This window comes from Penaeus vannamei, chromosome 43, assembly GCF_042767895.1.
Source record: "Penaeus vannamei isolate JL-2024 chromosome 43, ASM4276789v1, whole genome shotgun sequence".
NCBI lineage: Eukaryota > Metazoa > Arthropoda > Malacostraca > Decapoda > Penaeidae > Penaeus > Penaeus vannamei.
The window spans coordinates 25,038,461-25,060,936 of NC_091591.1; the positions used below are offsets into that span (position 1 = coordinate 25,038,461).

At 42.1% G+C, this 22,476-nt stretch overlaps 1 protein-coding gene across 6 annotated transcripts in view; it reads right to left on the minus strand.

Moving 5' to 3' along the window:
* Window positions 1-1,658: 1,658 nt before the first annotated feature.
* Window positions 1,659-22,476, minus strand: part of LOC113809143 (RNA-binding protein cabeza) — a 21,046-nt gene continuing 228 nt past the window's right edge. Inside the window, exons 2-7 of one of the 6 annotated variants that reach the window (XM_027360642.2) lie at window positions 18,403-18,441; window positions 12,756-12,914; window positions 8,321-8,467; window positions 3,926-4,069; window positions 3,399-3,522; window positions 1,659-3,231 (exon numbers count right to left, since the gene is read on the minus strand). In XM_027360642.2, coding sequence (XP_027216443.1) covers window positions 3,416-3,522; window positions 3,926-4,069; window positions 8,321-8,467; window positions 12,756-12,914; window positions 18,403-18,433 — 588 coding nt within the window. In that variant the 5' untranslated portion in view covers window positions 18,434-18,441 and the 3' untranslated portion in view covers window positions 1,659-3,231; window positions 3,399-3,415. Of the gene's footprint in view, window positions 3,253-3,398; window positions 3,523-3,925; window positions 4,070-8,320; window positions 8,468-12,755; window positions 12,915-18,384; window positions 18,442-22,476 lie in introns of all 6 variants that reach the window. The other 5 variants (XM_070118813.1, XM_027360640.2, XM_027360641.2 and 2 more) reach the window with 5 other exon arrangements.

The following is a 22,476-nucleotide window of genomic DNA, read 5'->3' on the forward strand; positions in this document are numbered from 1 at the left end:
TTGAAAGAGAAGAGTGTTGCCTGAGTAAGGAGCTGTAGCAGGGATCACGAAAAATCGGTCCCATTTAGCTGGGCTAAACAGAGTATTTAAGATATCTGTAGGGTTGGCGGTGGTGGATAGTCGGGGACGTGTGGAAGAGGGAGTATTACGGAATGATGGAGAATAAGGTTGCAAGGTAGTAATAAGGGAGGATTGGTTGTTTGATGAAGGTTGCAGGGGTGGAGTTGAATTTGAGGAAGTTGGGTGGGTAGGAATGTCTTCTGGAGATTGATTCTCTGCTTGGGTGGGTAATGCACTAGTAGGCATTGAGGAGTGGGCAGTAGTTTCAGTGTTCGGAGCCGTGATCAAAGGAGAGCCTGGGTTGGGGCTAGCCTCATAGCTTCTAATAAAGGGATTATATTTTTATTACTGGTCATGGGGAACCTGGATTATGTAAATGGGCCTATTCGGTCCACCTCCTTTCGCTACTGAAGGTAAGGGCTAGATTAGTCAGGAGTACCGTGCCCATAGTTCCCGCAGGCCGTTCAGGACTGGCACTAGGTCAGCCTTTCATCCTCTCAGCACGGCTCTCACACCTTAGGAAGTAGATAGCAGAAGGGGATGGAGAAGAGACAAACAAAAGCTAGAGAGAAAAAAGACCATGCCAAATTAGTTGAGTCGAAGGCTGAGGCCCTAGGCAGGGGAGATCCCTGTATTGGGTCTCAGTCTTCGTCTCCTAAGCCCCCCCCCCCACAACAACAGGCAAGGGATTGGGGGGGGGGGGGGGGGAGTTGAAAAGGAAGAGGTGAAGTAAAAACCACGCAAAATTAGTTGAGGCGCGGGCTGAGGTCCAGTGCAGGGGTTATCCCCTACATTAGTTAATGGTTAAAATAAATGTGCTAGACATCTAAGGTCATATAGCACTATAGGAAGGTATAGTAAAGGGGGATGTCAGGTGATAGTTGTTAACTATCTAGAGTAGTATCCCCTGCATTGGGCCCGTCCCAGTCTCGTAATCCCCACCCAAGCGACGAGCAAAGTATTAGGGGATGGGGCAAACTTGATGAATAATCCCATATGGTTGGCTGTAGTTGAATTTCGTATATCGCAAAAAATAAGGAGGCACATTGGACTCATTCGTATTAGTATTTTTTTTCTTCAGATTATGGATCATTTTCGGATATTTCAACATGAATATTCTATCCCTTTTCTTAAATTGTTATCGAGTGAAAGATTGTCTTGCATGTGTGCATCTTTAAATGTTAAATACTAACATTAAACCTCAACAAAAGGTATACTTGATGGGCAGCAGCAATAATAAACAGTATTTCTGAGCAAGTCTGCATGGTTGAAACTCCCGACATAAGCTATACCATACACACACATACACACACCACTTACTGTCAAACATGGTAACTAACCACAGCATCATTTTTGCCAAGTCGTAGGTTACTGTAAAAGTTATCCATTGAGGGTGGACCCATTTGGCATGCCTAATTGTGGATGGGAGAGAAAAAAATCTACACTACATTCCAGGACTAAAATCGAGCAGCATTTTCCATAACAGCAAGTTAAATTGCTATTCATAACACCAACCAAAAGTATGGTTACTCAAAGCAGTTGATAAGCCTTGTCAATTTGAAAATTTCACACCAAAAAGGATAAATGAAAGAACACGCTAATATTTCATGAAATTCCTTCTCACTGGTGTATATCTTGACATGCACACAAGTCTGGGAATGCCAACTTCACTCAAGCCAAGTAACCATGTCTTCTCAATACAAAATTAAAGGGTGAGGACAAACGATCATGTATACGCTGGGAAGACACTTCATATGCACCCACAAAGTTATGGTGGAAAAAGGGTTCATACTACATAACTGCTTGCTTGAAATTTATTATCTTCATTACTCACGACCCAATACAAAAGCTACCAATGGTTTGTCTCCCTGACTTACAAAATTCTAACCTGCTACTGTCTCTTATAAAATATCTATTTCAATTTTTTCATCATTTTAAAGACTTTTTTATGATTGTAAAAAAAATGGTAATCATGATACTTAATAACCAGCCCACTTATCAGAACCAAAATGAAAATAAAAAAATAAAGTGAATATCTTCTTTAAAATGTTAATGACAATGTGACCACTGACACACTTCACACTGTTGGGATACAAATCTCTAATACTAAAATAAATCCTTTATATGCTTTTCTTGGGTTATCAGGTACAGCATCAAGAAGAGCCTTCCAGCAAGATAATGAATCATTTAAAACACACATGATTGTTAACCTATATTACATTAATCAAAAGCAAGTACATAGGAAACTTAAGTAATCATATTTTGAAGTTGGAAAAAAGAAAGAAATGGAGCAATTTAAAATTTAACTCCTTTGAAGTTAACATACTGGACATTAAACAGTTCATAGTTTAAGTGGACCCTATTTTTGCATATGGAGTTCTTGTCCATTCAATGGTTAATTTACACTATACAACTCGTAACCTATTAACCTAAATGACAAAGGACTCCTATGCACCTCAGGTTTCATGTCCAGTATTTGCCCTTTTTTTTTGTTTTTTGTTTTTTAATTAAGAATACAAACAAGTTAGAAACCATTCCTTGTACATGTGAAAAAAATAAAAATGAAAATAGAAAATAACAAAAACTAGCTTGTAGATCATACCAACCAAAACTACACATTCTTTGATATCTAAAACAAGGGAGGGAGGGAGGGAGGGAGGGAGGGAGGTGCTGGGGTAGGAGGAGAAATTAAATTTACATGTTCCTCTTTCCTATATGCTTTGTAGCACAAAGAGGGATGGGAAGGGGAAGTGTCTGGCAGTGTATATATCGACCTTAATCATCTCAAAATGCATGATTATCATGTTTCCTCTGTGGTTGGGAGTAGAGCGTAAATCACTAGTTGATCTCAAGATCTCAAGCATCGATAAGATAACTATCAACTCTGTTAACAATGACTAGCTAAGAAATTCAACTCTAGACCCACACTGTAATCATGAATATTGAGCAAAAAAGAGATCTGTAATACCACACTTTTGAGCAATCCTAGCAAAACTTTAATTGGGTATTCAAATAGTGAAATTGATGCAATTTAAAATTTCTTTTCAAATCACATATGATGAATGGATTGCTTTTCAATTATTTGGGTTTGGTGGCGAGCATCTGCCTTGTGAACATAGGTTGGTCTCTTGGTGAAGGGGAATCTCTCAGCAATATTAAGGAGTGCATATCCTGAAATAAGAATAATAAGAACTAATTACAGTAAATTAAAATACTCATTCAGTTATCTTTTAATTATACCAACAAGTAAAATTTGTGTAATGCAAAAACTCTTCTGTACCATAGACAATATTTATTTGACCTTTTACTTATATTGTAACAAGTTTTAAAAATCTTACTTTTGTGCCCTCTATGCTTAGTCACATTTCCTGCTAGAGCACTTCATGCACTGGCTCCTTGAAGCAAAGTTCAGGAACTTGCAGTCACTGCATTCCCAGTCACCTGGCCGAGCACGACCTCCCTCTGGAAAATTTTATTGTGTTGCATAGTACATATATATAAAAAATGTAATCCTTTCCCAAGCCAAATGTGTACTTGTACTTAGAAAACACTTTTCCAAAGGAAATTAACAATTGGAAACATTTACAGTAATCGGTTCTATATTACTCCAAATATTTCTGCAAGACCCAGAACAAAGAACACAAGATCTCTACATCTCCCAATCAATGATATCTTATGACATTTTATTTTATCTTATTTTTTTTATTATATATATATATATATATATATATATATATATATATATATATATATATATATATATATATATATATATATATATATTTAGAAGGCCAAAATTCTTACCATGGATTCAAATGGTTTTCATTGAAGCTCCTAGGGCCAACACAAACACTTAAATACATACCTCTGGGGACTTTGCACCTGTAGCAGAAACCACGGTGTGCATAGTTGCTAAATGAACAACTTGGGCAATCCCAATCTCCAGGCCTGCTGCCGCCTCCGCCACCACCACCACCACGAGGGCTAGAGAAGTCACCCCCTGCAACATCTAAGACCACAACAGAGAATATTTAATTCTTGTGTGCTCTACCCTGACCTTTCTAGAAGTGCAATTCCTCTTAAAGGAATAGTGGATCCCTATCCAAAGCTACAGTGAAGAGGTATCATCAATAACCAATAATGAGATACTGTTCAAGAACTCTGAAAATTTGGTGATAAAACCTTGGACACACCCTACTTTGTCATTCTCTTTTATCTCAGCTCACTACAACAAACTACCACTCTCCTTTACCCTCCTCCAAGTTCATAATCTGAAAGTCCAAACTAAATGCCCAAGATGCATACACTAGATAATTGTGTATACCACACTTCTACAGATATTAGTCTCAAAGCTATTCATTGAGAAAAACTTTTCAATGTACAAAATGGTTCTAGATCAGATGACAACCAAGATAGTATTGAATGAAAAGTATACAAGTTGACAATGTCTTACTATTATTGTCAAAAGAAGTCACCCATCAACATCATTAAATACTCAACTGTATATGAAATAATGGGCAATGTCTGACGTGTACATTTACCATGAAAATAAAAGGCAAATAGTAAAAAAAATAATTTCATAGAACAGTATTTTTAAGATTATAATTACTAGCTCCTATTGTATTTGTATACAACTATAGTATAAAGGTCTCTTGTTTTCTCCCTCACCCTTATTTCATAAGAAAACGGAGAAGGTAAATAAAATAAAAATTTAAAATAGTTATTTTCTCAATCTCTTACCAACATAAGTTTGTAAGAGTCCACCCCCCTATCTTCTCCCTTTCACTCTCTTATCACAAAAGATTCCTTTGAATATTAACCACTAGCCACTAGGTGGCATGTTTGTACATGCCATGGCTGTTGTGGACCGAAAAACGGATGACATCATCTCAACCATTCCCACGCCATTGGCTCGTTGGACGGAGTTTGTTCTTCTCCGATAGTAGATTTTAGGCAATAGCACCAATAATGAAGGTATACCTTCATATCTATAAGATTTGTTTAAATTAAAGCAAAATAAAAGGTTTTAAGTGCCAACTATTACTCGTAAACCACCGAACGCAAGGAAAATAAGTAATTACTATCTGGATAAAGCAAAACAATACACATGGACATTGGAAAATGGTGATAAAGCCAAAAGAATTTACACAAAATAACTTTTGCAAAGGGGAGGCACAGCCTTGTCATCGCTCATTGGTGTTTGTGCATGCCCAGCCTATATGCCACACGCCTGGGATAGTGGCCACTTACGTAAGCCATTACCCTGGTTTTCAGCACCGTGATTTTTGTGATGCAACCGGATCCAAAGGGTTAATAATTCAAATTTGATATCAAAATTTTCTGCCAATTTGAACTATATTTACGATGCATTTCTGTGAGACCTGTAACAAGTCCTGTTTGCCATCAAGAGGTACCATGGTACCATATATCCTACAAATCCTTACTCTGTTGTATACCATTTACCCAACTCTTACGAAATTTTAGCACGCATATTGTGCAATCAAAATGGAAATTGTTCTGATGCAAGTATTCCAAGATAAAAAAAAAAATAATAATAATAATAAAAAATAAATAAAAAAACTAATGAACTATCTGCTGCAATTTGTCTACATTTAGTGCTTATGTTGCTTGTCAGACCCTACTGCTAGCTTTAGTCATCCCTTCATTTGATTTACAAAATAAATGCAATAAAAGTTCAAGGATTTCCCTAAATTAAAAGCAATTAAAGCTAATTGAAATAACTATCCCATTTCTTGTATGCTGTAAGGAAGGGAGGTAGAGGGAGGAGGAGGAGAGGTGGCAGAGGTAGAGGTAGAGGAAAGAGGGAGGAGGGAGGAAGAGGAGAGGTGGCAGAGGTAGAGGTAGAGGAAAGAGGGAGGAAGGAGGAAGGGGAGAGGTGGCAGAGGTAGAGGTAGAGGAAAGAGGGAGGAGGGAGGAAGAGGAGAGGTGGCAGAGGTAGAGGTAGAGGTAGAGGGAGGAGGGAGGAAGAGGAGAGGTGGCAGAGGTAGAGGTAGAGGTAGAGGGAGGAGGGAGGAAGAGGAGAGGTGGCAGAGGTAGAGGGAGGAGGGAGGAAGAGGAGAGGTGGCAGAGGTAGAGGTAGAGGTAGAGGTAGAGGGAGGAGGGAGGACGAGGAGAGGTGGCAGAGGTAGAGGTAGAGGTAGAGGGAGGAGGGAGGAAGAGGAGAGGTGGCAGAGGTAGCAGGAGGTAGCAGGAGGAGGAGGGAGGAGGGAGGAGGGAGGAGGAGGAGAGGTAGCAGGAGGTAGCAGGAGGAGGAGGGAGGAGGGAGGAGGGAGGAGGGAGGAGGGAGGAGGAGGAGAGGTAGCAGGAGGGAGGAGGGAGGAGGGAGGAGGAGGAGAGGTAGCAGGAGGTAGCAGGAGGGAGGAGGGAGGAGGAGGAGAGGTAGCAGGAGGGAGGAGGGAGGAGGGAGGAGGAGGAGAGGTAGCAGGAGGGAGGAGGGAGGAGGGAGGAGGAGGAGAGGTAGCAGGAGGGAGGAGGGAGGAGGGAGGAGGAGGAGAGGTAGCAGGAGGGAGGAGGGAGGAGGGAGGAGGAGGAGAGGTAGCAGGAGGGAGGAGGGAGGAGGGAGGAGGAGGAGAGGTAGCAGGAGGGAGGAGGGAGGAGGGAGGAGGAGGAGAGGTAGCAGGAGGGAGGAGGGAGGAGGGAGGAGGAGGAGAGGTAGCAGGAGGGAGGAGGGAGGAGGGAGGAGGAGGAGAGGTAGCAGGAGGGAGGAGGGAGGAGGGAGGAGGAGGAGAGGTAGCAGGAGGGAGGAGGGAGGAGGGAGGAGGAGGAGAGGTAGCAGGAGGGAGGAGGGAGGAGGGAGGAGGAGGAGAGGTAGCAGGAGGGAGGAGGGAGGAGGGAGGAGGAGGAGAGGTAGCAGGAGGGAGGAGGGAGGAGGGAGGAGGAGGAGAGGTAGCAGGAGGGAGGAGGGAGGAGGGAGGAGGAGGAGAGGTAGCAGGAGGGAGGAGGGAGGAGGGAGGAGGAGGAGAGGTAGCAGGAGGGAGGAGGGAGGAGGGAGGAGGAGGAGAGGTAGCAGGAGGGAGGAGGGAGGAGGGAGGAGGAGAGGTAGCAGGAGGGAGGAGGGAGGAGGAGGAGGAGGAGAGGTAGTAGGAGGGAGGAGGGAGGAGGAGGAGGAGGAGAGGTAGCAGGAGGGAGGAGGGAGGAGGGAGGAGGAGGAGAGGTAGCAGGAGGGAGGAGGGAGGAGGGAGGAGGGAGGAGGAGGAGAGGTAGCAGGAGGGAGGAGGGAGGAGGGAGGAGGGAGGAGGAGGAGAGGTAGCAGGAGGGAGGAGGGAGGAGGGAGGAGGGAGGAGGAGGAGAGGTAGCAGGAGGGAGGAGGGAGGAGGGAGGAGGGAGGAGGAGGAGAGGTAGCAGGAGGGAGGAGGGAGGAGGAGGAGAGGTAGCAGGAGGAGGAGGAGGAGGAGGAGGAGGAGGAGGAGGAGAGGTAGCAGGAGGGAGGAGGGAGGAGGAGGAGAGGTAGCAGGAGGGAGGAGGGAGGAGGAGGAGAGGTAGCAGGAGGGAGGAGGGAGGAGGAGGAGAGGTAGCAGGAGGGAGGAGGGAGGAGGAGGAGAGGTAGCAGGAGGAGGAGGAGGAGAGGTAGCAGGAGGAGGAGGAGGAGGAGGAGGAGGAGGAGAGGTAGCAGGAGGAGGAGGAGGAGGAGGAGGAGGAGGAGAGGTAGCAGGAGGAGGAGGAGGAGGAGGAGGAGGAGAGGTAGCAGGAGGAGGAGAGGTAGCAGGAGGAGGAGGAGGAGGAGGAGGAGGATAGGAAGATAGCAGGAGGAGGAGGAGGAGGAAGATAGGAGGATAGCAGGAGGAGGAGGAGGAGGAGGAGGAGGAGAGGCAGGAGGAGGAGGAGGAGGAGAGAGGTAGCAGGAGGAGGAGGACGAGGAGGAGGAGAGGTAGCAGGAGGAGGAGGAGGAGGAGGAGGAGATATAGAGGTAGAGGAGACAGAAGAGGAGAGCAGAGGGAGAGAGGGAGAAAGAGGACTATCAAATCTAATAAAGTAAGCTTTACAACTCAATAGACAGTATAAGCATAAAGCAACAGATGACGAAAATACCTTCTGCACTACCACCTTTAACCTTTACCTTAAAGGATAAAAATCAATAAAAATAGCTATAAATACATTTCTAGCCATAAAATAGTACACAACCTCTAAAGACCCACTAACTTCTTCCTACTTATCCCAACCCTGATTCCAGAAAAATAAAAAATAAAACAAATAAACAAATATATATAAAAAAAGCCCACCCCAACATACAACAGCATACCTCTGGGGCAAGGACACTTGTTGCAAATTCCACGCGAAGAGAAGTTATGGTATTTGCACTCGGGGCAAATCCAGTCCCCGGGTCGCATATCACGGATCCCACCTCCGCCACCACCTACTCGTCCTCCAGAGCCAAAGGAGTCCATATCTATACAATAAAAAAATAACAGTAATAAAGTGGTGGTAGAAAAAAAAAAAAAAAAAAAAAAAAAAAAAAAAAAAAAAAAAAAAAAAAATCCTTCCACTTAAAACTTAGTTTGATATAAATTAATAAATAATAAATTATCTTCGACGTTCTTATTGCATACAGGTACTTATCTTTCCACTTGCCTGTCATTTTCTTTTAATCTACTAACCTATTCACTTTCACCTGTATACATACACACACTCTTGACCATTTTCAACTTAAATTATGGTACCTTAACACTTAAAGATTTTCACAGAAAATGAAGAAATTTACTTAAAAAGAAAGAATTAAATGTAATAACTACCAGACAAAGAAAAAGGGAAAAGGAAGAGGGGAAAATAAATAAATATAAATAAACAAAAATAAAAATAGAATTTGTCGAGGTTCCCGATATTGCAATTATATGCCACCTCCCCCCCCAGCGCACTTCCACAAGAAAATTTATTGTCTACCAAAAAAGGGATCCCCATCCCCCATTTGTCTGTTCCTATTGCTTAGTTCAAGCACATTAATTTAAGAATCCCCCATTCCCTTTTCATATATCCTTCGGGTTAGGTATAGAGAATGACTGCATTGTACGAAAATTTCACATGACACTAAATATAATTACACTTCAATATACTAAGGTAATGTTCATAATACTTTATTAACAAGAAAGGCTTGGACATCTTAGTATTGCATACTTCGTCTAAGAAAAAAGTATCAGGTAACCAAAAACCTTCCAATGGTAATGAATTACTAATAGGCCAGACACTTACAAAGGTTTGTATCTGTCAGATAAAATAAGGATATTAAGTAAAAATTTTGCTCAATGACACCAACAAATACTACGAAGCCCCAAAAATCAAGAACAATGACAAAACTGCGATCAAACATGGTTTGGTCTCATCAATTTGCATCCAAATTTCTTTAATATGAAACATGTTAGATTCCCTACACCTGTGAATACCAAAAAATCAGAATTCTCATTGTGTGTTGCATAACATCAAAGCAATGCCTTCCTAAATCATGATACCTCAAGAGCTGTAGCATTAGTAAGTGATCACACATTCATGAAAGACTACTTTATACAACTTTATACAGTACAAGAAAAATATAGCCTGAAGTTAAACCATCAGCAACAGGTACATACATTGTCCATTATGGTTTCATTTTATTGTTTCCACTTCCATGGGTTCGCAAGCTCTTAGTCACCACGGAGGCAATTAGTTCTCCAACCTGATCTCCCGTTTACCCATTCCTTAGAGGATTTTATTTTCCTTAACTGATGGGAAAATTTGCTAATAAAGTGAGATTGCACTGCCCAGCACTGGGCCACATCAGGGCTCTTGAGTCATGGTTACTGGGATCCCGGCTTATACAATAGGACGTCATCCAGAGTGAATCAAGTATTTTGAAAGCAGTGATTTCTTATGCTTTTTGTAATTTCTCCATAGGCATCTGATCAAATTTATGGTAATTACACCAACAGCACATCCATCCCCATGGAACTAAATTACTAATAAAATCATTTGAAAAACCTAATACTTTTACTTTTTACAAAAAAGTTAAAAGGAATGTCAAATCTGATCTGCTAGTGAACTATAAGTTAGATTTCAGTGCAAATTCTTTTTGATCAACAACATTTGGTAAGGTAACTCATTTATGACAGGTGTCCCATATATGAGACAGCCGGAAAAATAAACATTGCTCGGCATCCCCCCAGTGTGACGTTGGATCCGAGCTAGCTCTCCGAATACGTTGCGGGCAGATTCCAGGCCGGACCCGTGCACCAATTTTGTAACCGTCCAGAAAATATTTTCAAAATATACTGGCATTAGTGGGTTAACTAAAAAAAAAAAAAAAAAAAAAAAAAAATGAAATCCAGTCCTGCATGTGCTGTTGGCAGCATGTATGTGTAAAAAATAAAAAACCCATATTGGACAGGTATGTGTACCTGCACTAATAGCGTCATTTGGTTAGCGGCATAACATTTACATATTCACTTTGTGGGCAATATACATTTAGATGAAAAATCTACACAAGTAAATTTCTATAGATAAAAGGTTGCGCACGCTGTGGGTGTGTCTGTAAATGGGTGCGCGTGCACGTGTGTAAATGGGTGTGTCTGTAAATGGGTGCGCGTGCACGTGTGTAAATGGGTGTGTCTGTAAATGGGTGCGCGTGCACGTGTGTAAATGGGTGCGCGTGCACGTGTGTAAATGGGTGTGTCTGTAAATGGGTGCGCGTGCACGTGTGTAAATGGGCGTGTCTGTAAATGGGTGCGCGTGCACGTGTGTAAATGGGTGTGGGTGTGGGTGCGCGTGCACGTGTGTAAATGGGTGTGGGTGTGGGTGCGCGTGCACGTGTGTAAATGGGTGTGGGTGCGCGTGCACGTGTGTAAATGGGTGTGTCTGTAAATGGGTGCGCGTGCACGTGTGTAAATGGGTGTGTCTGTAAATGGGTGCGCGTGCACGTGTGTAAATGGGCGTGTCTGTAAATGGGTGCGCGTGCACGTGTGTAAATGGGCGTGTCTGTAAATGGGTGCGCGTGCACGTGTGTAAATGGGCGTGTCTGTAAATGGGTGCGCGTGCACGTGTGTAAATGGGCGTGGGTGTGGGTGCGCGTGTGTAAATGGGTGTGGGTGTGGGTGCGCGTGCACGTGTGTAAATGGGTATGGGTGTGGGTGCGCGTGCACGTGTGTAAATGGGTATGGGTGCGCGTGCACGTGTGTAAATGGGTGTGGGTGTGGGTGCGCGTGCATGTGTGTAAATGGGTGTGGGTGTGGGTGCGCGTGCACGTGTGTAAATGGGTGTGGGTGTGGGTGCGCGTGCACGTGTGTAAATGGGTGTGGGTGTGGGTGCGCGTGCACGTGGGGAAATGGGTGTGGGTGTGGGTGCGCGTGCACGTGTGTAAATGGGTGGGGGTGCGCGTGCACGTGTGTAAATGGGTGTGGGTGCGCGTGCACGTGTGTAAATGGGTGTGGGTGCGCGTGCACGTGTGTAAATGGGTGTGGGTGCGCGTGCACGTGTGTAAATGGGTGTGGGTGCGCGTGCACGTGTGTAAATGGGTGTGGGTGCGCGTGCACGTGTGTAAATGGGTGTGGGTGTGGGTGCGCGTGCACGTGTGTAAATGGGTGTGGGTGTGGGTGCGCGTGCACGTGTGTAAATGGGTGTGGGTGTGGGTGCGCGTGCACGTGTGTAAATGGGTGTGGGTGTGGGTGCGCGTGCACGTGTGTAAATGGGTGTGGGTGTGGGTGCGCGTGCACGTGCACGTGTGTAAATGGGCGTGGGTGTGGGTGCGCGTGCACGTGTGTAAATGGGCGTGGGTGTGGGTGCGCGTGCACGTGTGTAAATGGGCGTGGGTGTGGGTGCGCGTGCACGTGTGTAAATGGGCGTGGGTGTGGGTGCGCGTGCACGTGTGTAAATGGGCGTGGGTGTGGGTGCGCGTGCACGTGTGTAAATGGGCGTGGGTGTGGGTGCGCGTGCACGTGTGTAAATGGGCGTGGGTGTGGGTGCGCGTGCACGTGTGTAAATGGGCGTGGGTGTGGGTGCGCGTGCACGTGTGTAAATGGGCGTGGGTGCGCGTGCACGTGTGTAAATGGGCGTGGGTGCGCGTGCACGTGTGTAAATGGGCGTGGGTGTGGGTGCGCGTGCACGTGTGTAAATGGGTGTGGGTGTGGGTGCGCGTGCACGTGTGTAAATGGGTGTGGGTGCGCGTGCACGTGTAAATGGGTGTGGGTGTGGGTGCACGTGTGTAAATGGGTGTGGGTGTGGGTGCACGTGTGTAAATGGGCATGGGTGTGGGTGCGCGTGCAAGTGTGTAAATGGGTGTGGGTGTGGGTGCGCGTGCAAGTGTGTAAATGGGTGTGGGTGTGCGTGCACATGTGTAAATGGGTGTGGGTGCGCGTGCAAGTGTGTAAATGGGTGTGGGTGTGCGTGCAAGTGTGTAAATGGGTGTGGGTGTGCGTGCAAGTGTGTAAATGGGTGTGGGTGTGCGTGCAAGTGTGTAAATGGGTGTGGGTGTGCGTGCAAGTGTGTAAATGGGTGTGGGTGTGCGTGCAAGTGTGTAAATGGGTGTGGGTGTGCGTGCAAGTGTGTAAATGGGTGTGGGTGTGCGTGCAAGTGTGTAAATGGGTGTGGATGTGCGTGCAAGTGTGTAAATGGGTGTGGGTGTGCGTGCAAGTGTGTAAATGGGTGTGGGTGTGCGTGCAAGTGTGTAAATGGGTGTGCGCAAGTGTAAATGTGAGAAAGAAATATCAAGTACTTACCCTTTGGGATCCGGCACTTCAAGCAAGCTGTGCGCGATGCATAGTTGATGAATTTGCAACTTGGGCAGTCCCAATCTCCAGGCTTTCTGCTGTTCCGACCTCCACTGGAGTAACGGTCCCTGCCCGAGTCCTTGTCTGAATAACGGTCCCATCCTCCAGCTGTGTGATAAACAGTTCCAGTTTGAAGGGGGTAGATATTCGATACTAAAATGACCTTCACACATCCCCTTCTACATTGTGCAAGTACATACTGTTTGGAAAACCTTCTAAGGACAGATGTTATTTACTTATTACTGGGTAAATGCATGCACTTAGATTGCGAAAAATGCCAAAGTCCATGGTGTACAATCTATAAGTAGTATTTAATCAAATGAATCATAGTTATGGTAAATGTGTCAAGAGATGAATATGTAGTTACCTAGTGTAGTGTAGTGTTAATAGGAATATAATACTATAGATAGGAATCTGTTCCTTTCATTAAAAGGTTATATATATATTATCCAATGCACAGACTATTTCATTCTTAAAGTACTAGAAGATATGATATCCTTGTCTTCTGTTAATATAAACATTCAAATGACCAGGCCACAATTTTCAAAATTAAGCTATTTTCTGGAAGAAAATATAGAACAATGGAAAACTGTAAACCTTGTAATCCTAATAATACTGAAACACACAAAACACATGGGATTTCTGTTTGTATGAACTACACTTGCATATTTGGTTTCTCTCTTTGTAAGCAGATGCCTTCCATACTTAACATCAAGGTAATACTTCACTTAATGTACAAATAGGTATACAATATATAATCTACAAATACTTGCCTAACGTCTTCCCTGCAGTAGTTCAGACTGAGGACATTTATAAAATTACAGTATCTGATCCATCACTTATTTTCTAGGATCATCTCTATTGGGAATAATCCAGGCAATGACATACATCTAATATATTTAATAATCCAGGCAATGACATACATACATCTGTGTGACTAACTTGTATTTGGAAAACCAAACAAAAGCATTGAAGAGGTCTGTTTTTGAAGTCACCATTGTATTTTTTAAAGGCTTTATTATTATTATTATTATAATATATATATATATATATATTTTTTTAAGAAGTATAAATCTTTAATCCGTAAAAACAGTCTTACAAGTGGAAAAAGTCTCCAATTAAACTAAAAATCAAACTGTCCTATGCAATAGTAATGACATTCATAATGCTTGCATAATCTGCTAACACTTACATCCTGAACCTTGTCTTTCTTACAAAGAGAACTACCAACACTTAACCCGTACAATCTGGTTGTCATGACCATATGAAAAAAATTGGTTTAATGTGGGAGCTTTGAACATGTTAAGGGAAAATGTGGCTGTGGGCTGGGGTGGACTGAACTTGCCATCATCAGCATTTTGGCTGAAGATTCACCCTGAGTCTACAACCCTCTTGGAGGGTGATCAGACGCAATTTGTAAAGGGGCTTTTCCATTGATAAACAGGTGAAATGTAAGGTCTGAGCCATTACTGGAAGAGGGCCACCTCCAGGGAGGATGTCCTTTCCATGTTCAGCATCATATTTCTGGCCAGTTTTAAGACAAAATTGACAAAAAAAAAAAAAAATTATATATATATATAATGATCATAAATAAGTAAAATAATAGGCAAAAGGCTACTTTTTATTCTTGCTCTGAGTTATGGACCACCTAGAGAGGGTATGAAGTCTGTGCAAGGAAAAGTCTATTACCATCTGGATAGAGCAAATCAAATGACAAGCATGAACAATGGAAAATGGCTAAAAGCTAAAAATGCTTATACATAGAATAACATTGCAAAGGGGAGACAGTTTTGTCACCATATTCCAAAGTTTGTCCCCCCCAGCCTACAAGCGGCGCATCCGTCAAAGCGGCTGCTCACACAAGTCTAATGCCCATATTGTGGGCCATGTGATTGCTGTGAAGCAACCAGATCCTATGGGTTAAGCACTCCATTATGTAATTATACAAAACAAAGTACACTGCTGTCAATTTAGTCTATCATACTGTTCAGGTGGATCAAGATAAATTGTCAAGGAATATTCCAGCACTAAACTATCAAGGCATTTTCAAAGGAATGTTATTCCTTTATAAAAGGACTAGACAAAGCAGTCCTGTTCTTCAAACAAAAGCACTCCACTCTCAAACATCCATCATCTTGTATTTAAACTGCAAATACAGCACATATGGGGAAGTATGCAATCTCAGGAGGAAACTGTTTATCAATGTCAAAATCATTGATCATCTCTTATTGCAAAATGAGCTTAAATCAAAAGCTTTTGAGACATTAACAAAATGGAGTCTAAAGCACTATTTAGCACAATACACAACTGCAGTGACTAAAAACTTGTCTTTATCAATTAGCTTATACCATTCCTTAACTTTACACAAGCCTATCCTTTGCTTCTCATTTTCCTGGTCATTATCCACTAACATTGATAATTATGAGGAAAATCAAGTATAAAAAGGCAACATAGGAGTCACCATAACCAAGAGTACAACGAACATTTAAAGAGCATTCAACCAGCCTTGCACATGGTATAGGCAACAAAGATAACATCTCTTGACCAGGAATACATATATGGTAACAAGAACTAAATGGCAACTCAGCCAGTACTCAATATTCAATTTTAGTTCTAGAAATCAAATTTGTCCAAATCACTGAACACAAAAGACTGTGCAATGCGCCACGACAAGTTTGAACTTTTCCACAATTTAAGACCTCTCCCTCTACATGCACAAGAAAATCATGAATTGTTCTTTCTTGATGTCTGTGTGCGCATGTGTGTATATATTCTGCGAGTGCACATGCGCAAACTTGTGTATGTATGTAATGTACGTATGTATTCTGTGAGTACATGTGCATGCATGTATGTGATGTGATGTGCTCATGAATGTATTGTGTGAATGTGCATAGGTGCTCATGGATGTATTGCGTGAATGTGCATGGGTGCGTGGGGATGTACTGCGCAAATGTGCATGGGTGCGTGGGGATGTATTGTGCGAATGTGCATACGTGCGTGGGGATGTATTGCGTGAATGTGCATGGGTGCGTGGGGATGTATTGAGTGAATGTGCATGGGTGCGTGGGGAAGCAGTGCGTGAATGTGCATGCGTGAGTGGGGATGCAGTGCGTGAATGTGCATGCACAAGTGGGGATGGTGTGTGTGAATGTGCATGCGTGCGTGAATGTGCATGCGTGCGTGGGGATGTAGCGCGTGAATATGCATGCATGCGTGGGGATGTAGCGCGTGAATATGCATGCGTGCGTGGGGATGTAGCGCGTGAATATGCATGCGTGCGTGGGGATGTAGCGCGTGAATATGCATGCGTGCGTGGGGATGTAGCGCGTGAATGTGCATGCGTGCATGGGGATGTAGCGCGTGAATGTGCATGCGTGCATGGGGATGTAGCGCGTGAATGTGCATGCGTGCATGGGGATGTAGCGCGTGAATGTGCATGCGTGCATGGGGATGTAGCGCGTGAATGTGCATGCGTGCATGGGGATGTAGCGCGTGAATGTGCATGCGTGCGTGGGGATGCAGTGTGTGAATGTGCATGCGTGCGTGAATATGCATGCATGCGTGGGGATGTACTGCGAGAATATGCATGCATGCGTGGGGATGTACTGCGAGAATATGCATGCATGTGTGGGGATGTATTGCGTGAATATGCATGCGTGCGTGGGAATGTATTGCGTGAATATGCATGCATGTGTGTGGATGTGAATGTGCGTATGTATATTAACCCATCAGCGACGGGTAAAAATTTTGTCAAGTTTACATATGCGCCGGCTTGTTGGCGCGCACTGGCAGTTTCCCGTTTGCGCCCGGCTCGATCGGTAGTTTGCGAGCGACATATAGTACCTAAAAGCTTTTATTTCTCTAAAATTTATGAAAATATTAAAATTTTGAAGGTTTACCTTCACTTTAGGTGCCATTGCCTAAAATCTTTACCATATAAATGAAGCCGCTACTAGTGGAGGAAAACCTCCGTCCGATGAGCCAGTAGCGCGGGAATGGGCATGGCATGATGCCCCTGGCGTTTGGTCCACAACAGCCATGGCATGTACGTATGTGACACCCAGCGCCAGTGGGTTAATATCCATGTGTACGAGTGTGTGCACATGTTCATGTGAGTAGAGGGGGGTTGGTATCAGTTGTTTGATTATTCTAATCAATTGCTATATTCAGGTATTTACCCTAAACTTAAAAGTGCAGTCTCATCTCACTAGCTGATGAATGAATTGGTGATCAATTGCATCCAATGAGGTCAGGAACATTTCTAACTAAAACTTCATGAATTTTCCTCTTTCAGCAATACTGGACCAGTGCTACCCTCTTGGCTCAACCGAACCCAAATGTCCTTTTAAAGGGATCTTAATCTAAAAGGGTTAATATTGTCACCTACCAACGAATAAAACTGAAATGGAATGGTGATGCCAAACCAAGAACACAAACCCAAGGTTAACACACATGCCACAAAATTGCCTGTGTTTCAGGCGCAAGGAGTTATTTAGAAACCAGAATTTAATAAAAAATCTAGAAAAGGCTACAGACCCCTAGGTTTTACACCAAATGCTCATCATAACGTTAGAGGTAATTTACATTTAATAGATTAGAAATTACATAAAAATTACGCTTTCCAAACAACGAACCACAAAAGCAAAAATTCCAACAATGAAAGTGTGTTTAAAAGAAGCTTACAAGGCAACTGAAAACTCCATTTGAGCTAATTTTATGTATTACCTGCCTGTCCAAATGGGTAAGTGACAAAGCTGATGTCAAGCCTTCAAACCCAGAGGCTGGATGAATGAACAATTAGTCTGAAATTGGAAGGTGAATTCTGTCAAGTTCCCAGATTGAATGAGAAAGTTATTTTAAATTTAATTGTCTATCATTCTTACAACTTGAATTGAAGTTATAAGTACTATGATTTCTCAGATTGCCATGAATTTTTCAATGTATCACATGGTTTTCATTGTTATTCAAAAAGTTCAAAGTGAATAATTTACATCTATCAAACACCATATGTCAAATTTCCTTCCTTGAGTATGCTGAACCAAAATGTGGCCTGATTAGTGAACTAAGACATCACATGCTTCAAGTAAAACTACAACCCAATTCCACCAACACTACTTAGCTAGATCTGAATACATGCCTTAAAGATAAAACAGGATACTACATTACTTGTCACAAAACCTTTCCAACACTTGTATTCATTTTTTTTTTCTTACTTAGTTCTGATTTTGATGAATAGACATCCATTTTCAAAGCTTACTTATTCCAAGGACAATTAATAAAACAGCACAGAGTTAAAGTAATGTTCCAGGACAAATAATATAAGAGACCGTGTTCTTGCAAGCAGACATTCCTCCAACCTCGTCAAGTGGTCTACCAAACCAAATCCAACCAATTTCTTTTTCTATCAAGACAAGCCAGCTACTCTTGGCATCTCATCTTTTGTTCAGCTGTGTTTGACAGTCTTGACAGTTTACGCCGCCTTAGTTCCGCCATCTTCGGAGCCACGCAATCCGCCAATGCCAACTTCACGTTACGATCAGAACAAGAGAGAAAACCCTTTCAATACAAACAGACTCACCATCCTGCTCGCTCTCACCTCCCCAATCATCTCGTCCAGAATCCTCCATTTTGTCTTCTGAAAATAAAATGTGAAAACTAAGCTCAACAGTCTAATAAAACAACATTTTTACAACAAAAAGAACATATCTAAAAACCAAACACGAATAAAAATAAATGAACAATGAATACTATCATTAACAGTTTTTTCTTCCATTTGTATTTTCTTTGGATTAGAAAGGTAAATACTATGATTCTTCCTTAAACAGTAACCACATAATACACATCAAAATTTCCTGCTATCATTTTCTAGGCCTGGAGCAAGGAGTACCAATTCCTTACAACAGGTAAGTTGGGGTTAAATAAGATTTAAAAAGAATCATATAAACATCGTTTACCCTTTACAAGTCAGACTGCAAGACCACAGTGGATACTGAAGTCCAGAGTATATAATGCCATGGCAGTAATATTATAATTGGTCAATGAACTTAAAAACCCTAAATTCTACAAATTTGGTAATTATGTATGTGGAGACCTTTATCTTGCACACCAGAATATGTGTGGCTGTTGCTGGTATGTCAAACAGTAACTGAACAAACACGCATCAATGCTGAAAATGTTAACCCCAATGTGTGGAAGAAAATAGGGTATATATATCATTTATCATGACTCGTAGTAATAAGTTCGAACATTTATGCAAATCTGCAGTACACAGTGATAAAACAGCGTTAAGTCGTTCAGCCACACTATGAGGAAGGGGACAGTGGGAGCAGTGAAGGGTATAGGAGGATAGCTGGATGAGAGGGAAAGCAGCTCACACATAAGATAAGGCCTCGTGATGTTAAAAATATACCAAAGCTGCTAGTTTTGCCATAAATCCCATTCATACTATAACATGGCAGGAAAACAATTTGCCAGTCAGCTGGGTAGCATGTGTAAGCTACCCACTTGAGTGAAAATTTAGAAATGTAAGAAAAATTTACTCCCATATTTTTGGCTGTGGTAGGCTACTCCTTGAAATGAGGCTAAGAGACCATATACACAAGTGAGCAAACAAGGAAACAACATGAAGTGCAAACAACTTAAGAGCAGGGTTCCCCACGTGTGGTATAGACACTTCTCATACAACATTCTGGCTCAATTCATCATAGCTAGAACAGATGTTTTCTGTCCTTATTGGGTGAAGATATTAACATCCCTTTTTCAGATTTCAGGAACAGATGTTTGCATAGCATGATTGGAGCAAATACATCAACTGACACTACATACATCTTATAAATAACACAGGAAAAATAACCAACTATTTGACAGTTTGTAGAATGCCACAATTATGATACACATGGTATTGGGGGTAAAAACAATCCATTTCAGTCTCATCCATATGGCCGAAATGAAAAAATCTACTAAAAGACAGCGTCCTTCACGAGAAAATACACAATATATGTGCTCCTGTTACATTGCCACAATAAAAATCATGAACATAATATGTTCCATCACCAATAAATAGTCTCCCAATATTAAACTTGAAATCTACCAAAATGGATAAACAATTGCTAACAATCTGTTGAAAAAAAGTTGATGTTTTCTTTACAGAACCTTTGAGAAATCAGTGTCAGCTAAACCACGAGATGGACCTAACCAATCAAGACGCTAATCCTGTGATCCTTTTCAACAACATACTACCAACTCAAGTTGATAACCAAGAAACAGTGGCATCAAAGAATAATTAGACTTTAGTAACCAACCTAGTTTTATATCAGAGCCCATCAAGAGCTCCAAATGACGAAAGAGGTGATTAAAATCGAAGCAATCCCGATGGTACAAAGAAACGACAAAAGTTTGAATTCTCCGGATATAAAGGTATTTGTTTTATTAGTTTACGGTGTGAATGCAGCTCTATCTTGCAGTACATACAGTGGTGGAGAGAATGTGTCCTGGGGGGCGTTGGGGGCTTGAACCCCATCAACCCTCCCCACGGGAGGGCACACCAAGTCACGACAATTTATATTGATATATTAGGTTGTTGAATTCCCATAGTTTTGATGAAAGGTCGGTCTGGTTCCAGTAAAGTTTTTGATTTCTGGCAAGTCATCCGTAGAGTTTCATTGGCCGATCTTAAGCATTTTGTGTGTGCTAGTTTTACGCATTTTTTAATAATGTTATTCTTATTTAAGCCTGTTTTACACCATAATTTCCCGATATACTTCATGCCCTCCCCTGCTAACGGGACTATTAAATCAAGATAATTAATGGAGAAATGGTACTCAATTTCCTAAACGATTCATTTGCAGAAGAAACGCCGAAAATCGATGAATTCAGGATTTCAAGCAGAGAAACATCAATTTTTTTTCAAGGGTGTGTCGCTCTCTGTAACAATTACCATAACTAAATATGCAACAAGTGGCATATGTACAAGACTCCACATTTACAATAGAGTGGGTTTCAGCAAATATTCTGATTTAACAATTTAACACTTAAATCCTACTCCAAGTTATATCAGACTTAGTAAACCTTGATTAAAGACTTAACATAGTAGAATCACTTCTGGAAGATATGTAAAAAACAAGGGAAATAAGGACAATTTCTGGAATACCTTCCAACTGCAACAGTTTAGGTATCAATGGATTCCTCTTGCTCTACAATCCAAATATATTGAAATTATGCCAGAACCCACCTCCCCCATAAGCAATAATCTTGGCCCTGATACCAAAACCATCACAGTTGGTTATACAAAAGCATTCCGAAAAATTACCAAAAGACCTGACACGAGGAGAGCAATTCAAACAGGTGGTAAAATTTCACGAAAATAGCTTGAAATTCCTAGCTAATGGTGGAAAACAGGAACATGTTAATTCTAGCTATAAAATTATCAAATGCTAATTAGTTTATTAATCCACAAATCTGCACCTGTTGTGTGTAACAATAGCCAATGTGCTCCCTTCAGAAAGAAATTTAATCAGTTCCTTATTTTACCATAAATTGCTTTGGAGGTTTAAAAGCTCCGCCTTGCCGAGGTCTGTTCGTCTCACTCAGAACACTAATAGGTTCCGAGGCCACACAGGCCAGTGGCAATGGCGAAAAGTAATACCGAGATACATAACCCTTATAAAAATCTTAAAGCATGAAAAAATATTCATAGAATGACAATAGAGAACACAAGTCCATTTCATTCTGTTCCATCCTCTGCAGGGGTAGCTAAATGGAGAAAACCTCCTTGGACAATGCCCACCCACAGATCACTATGGCAAGGTCACCAGTACGTCCCATAAGTCTGAAAACCCGGTCACCGGATCAAAAGCAAACACACGGGGCCATATGGTCTTGCCTTTGCCTGCTGTGACAAAAATCACTCACCCATGGGAAAATTTAGCCAAATGACTCATCACTTTTTCTCTTCCTTTAATTTCTCCTTGCTGCACATCCCAAAACAAAAGCAACTGAAGAGGAGGATAAAGACTCCAGATACAAAATAAAAAAAATAATCAAACATCTGTTAATAAACCTTGTGGACACCTTTGGTAGAAAGTCACCTGCAATAAATCCATATTACCTCAAGCATCCTTTAATTCCCTTGAAACAAACACTAAAAGAGAAGAATATCAAAGGCAGCACTGAACAACTCCCCAAGAGAGAGAGAGAACCAGCAAGGGCCAAAACATTTCCCCAAAACCACCCACACGTGCTTGCCAAAAAAAACACGTGTCTCTCCCTATATTTCCTTCAAATTCGTCTGTCCGTTCATTATTCACCCTTATTTTGCCCTTTCTCTATCTTATACATTGCCTGCGCCCATCAAACTCGCTGCAAACCGATTACACGATATATTTTCTTAATAAGGATTCTCCAGGCAAAAAAAAAAAAAAAAAAAAATGTCGACCTTCCAGAGCTGCTTCATATGTTAACGGTTTTCAAAGCTCATCCAACATTTCCGCGAGAAATAACATCCGAAAAGTACATGGCGATAAAGAAAATACGAAATAAGACCGAGGACATTAAGAATCATGCGAGTAGAATGGAATATTAGAATTAAAAAAAAAAAAAATCAACCCTCTTCAACAAACACGCCGAAGAGAATCAAATATCTCCATTTCCTTAAAAAAAAACTTAAATATCC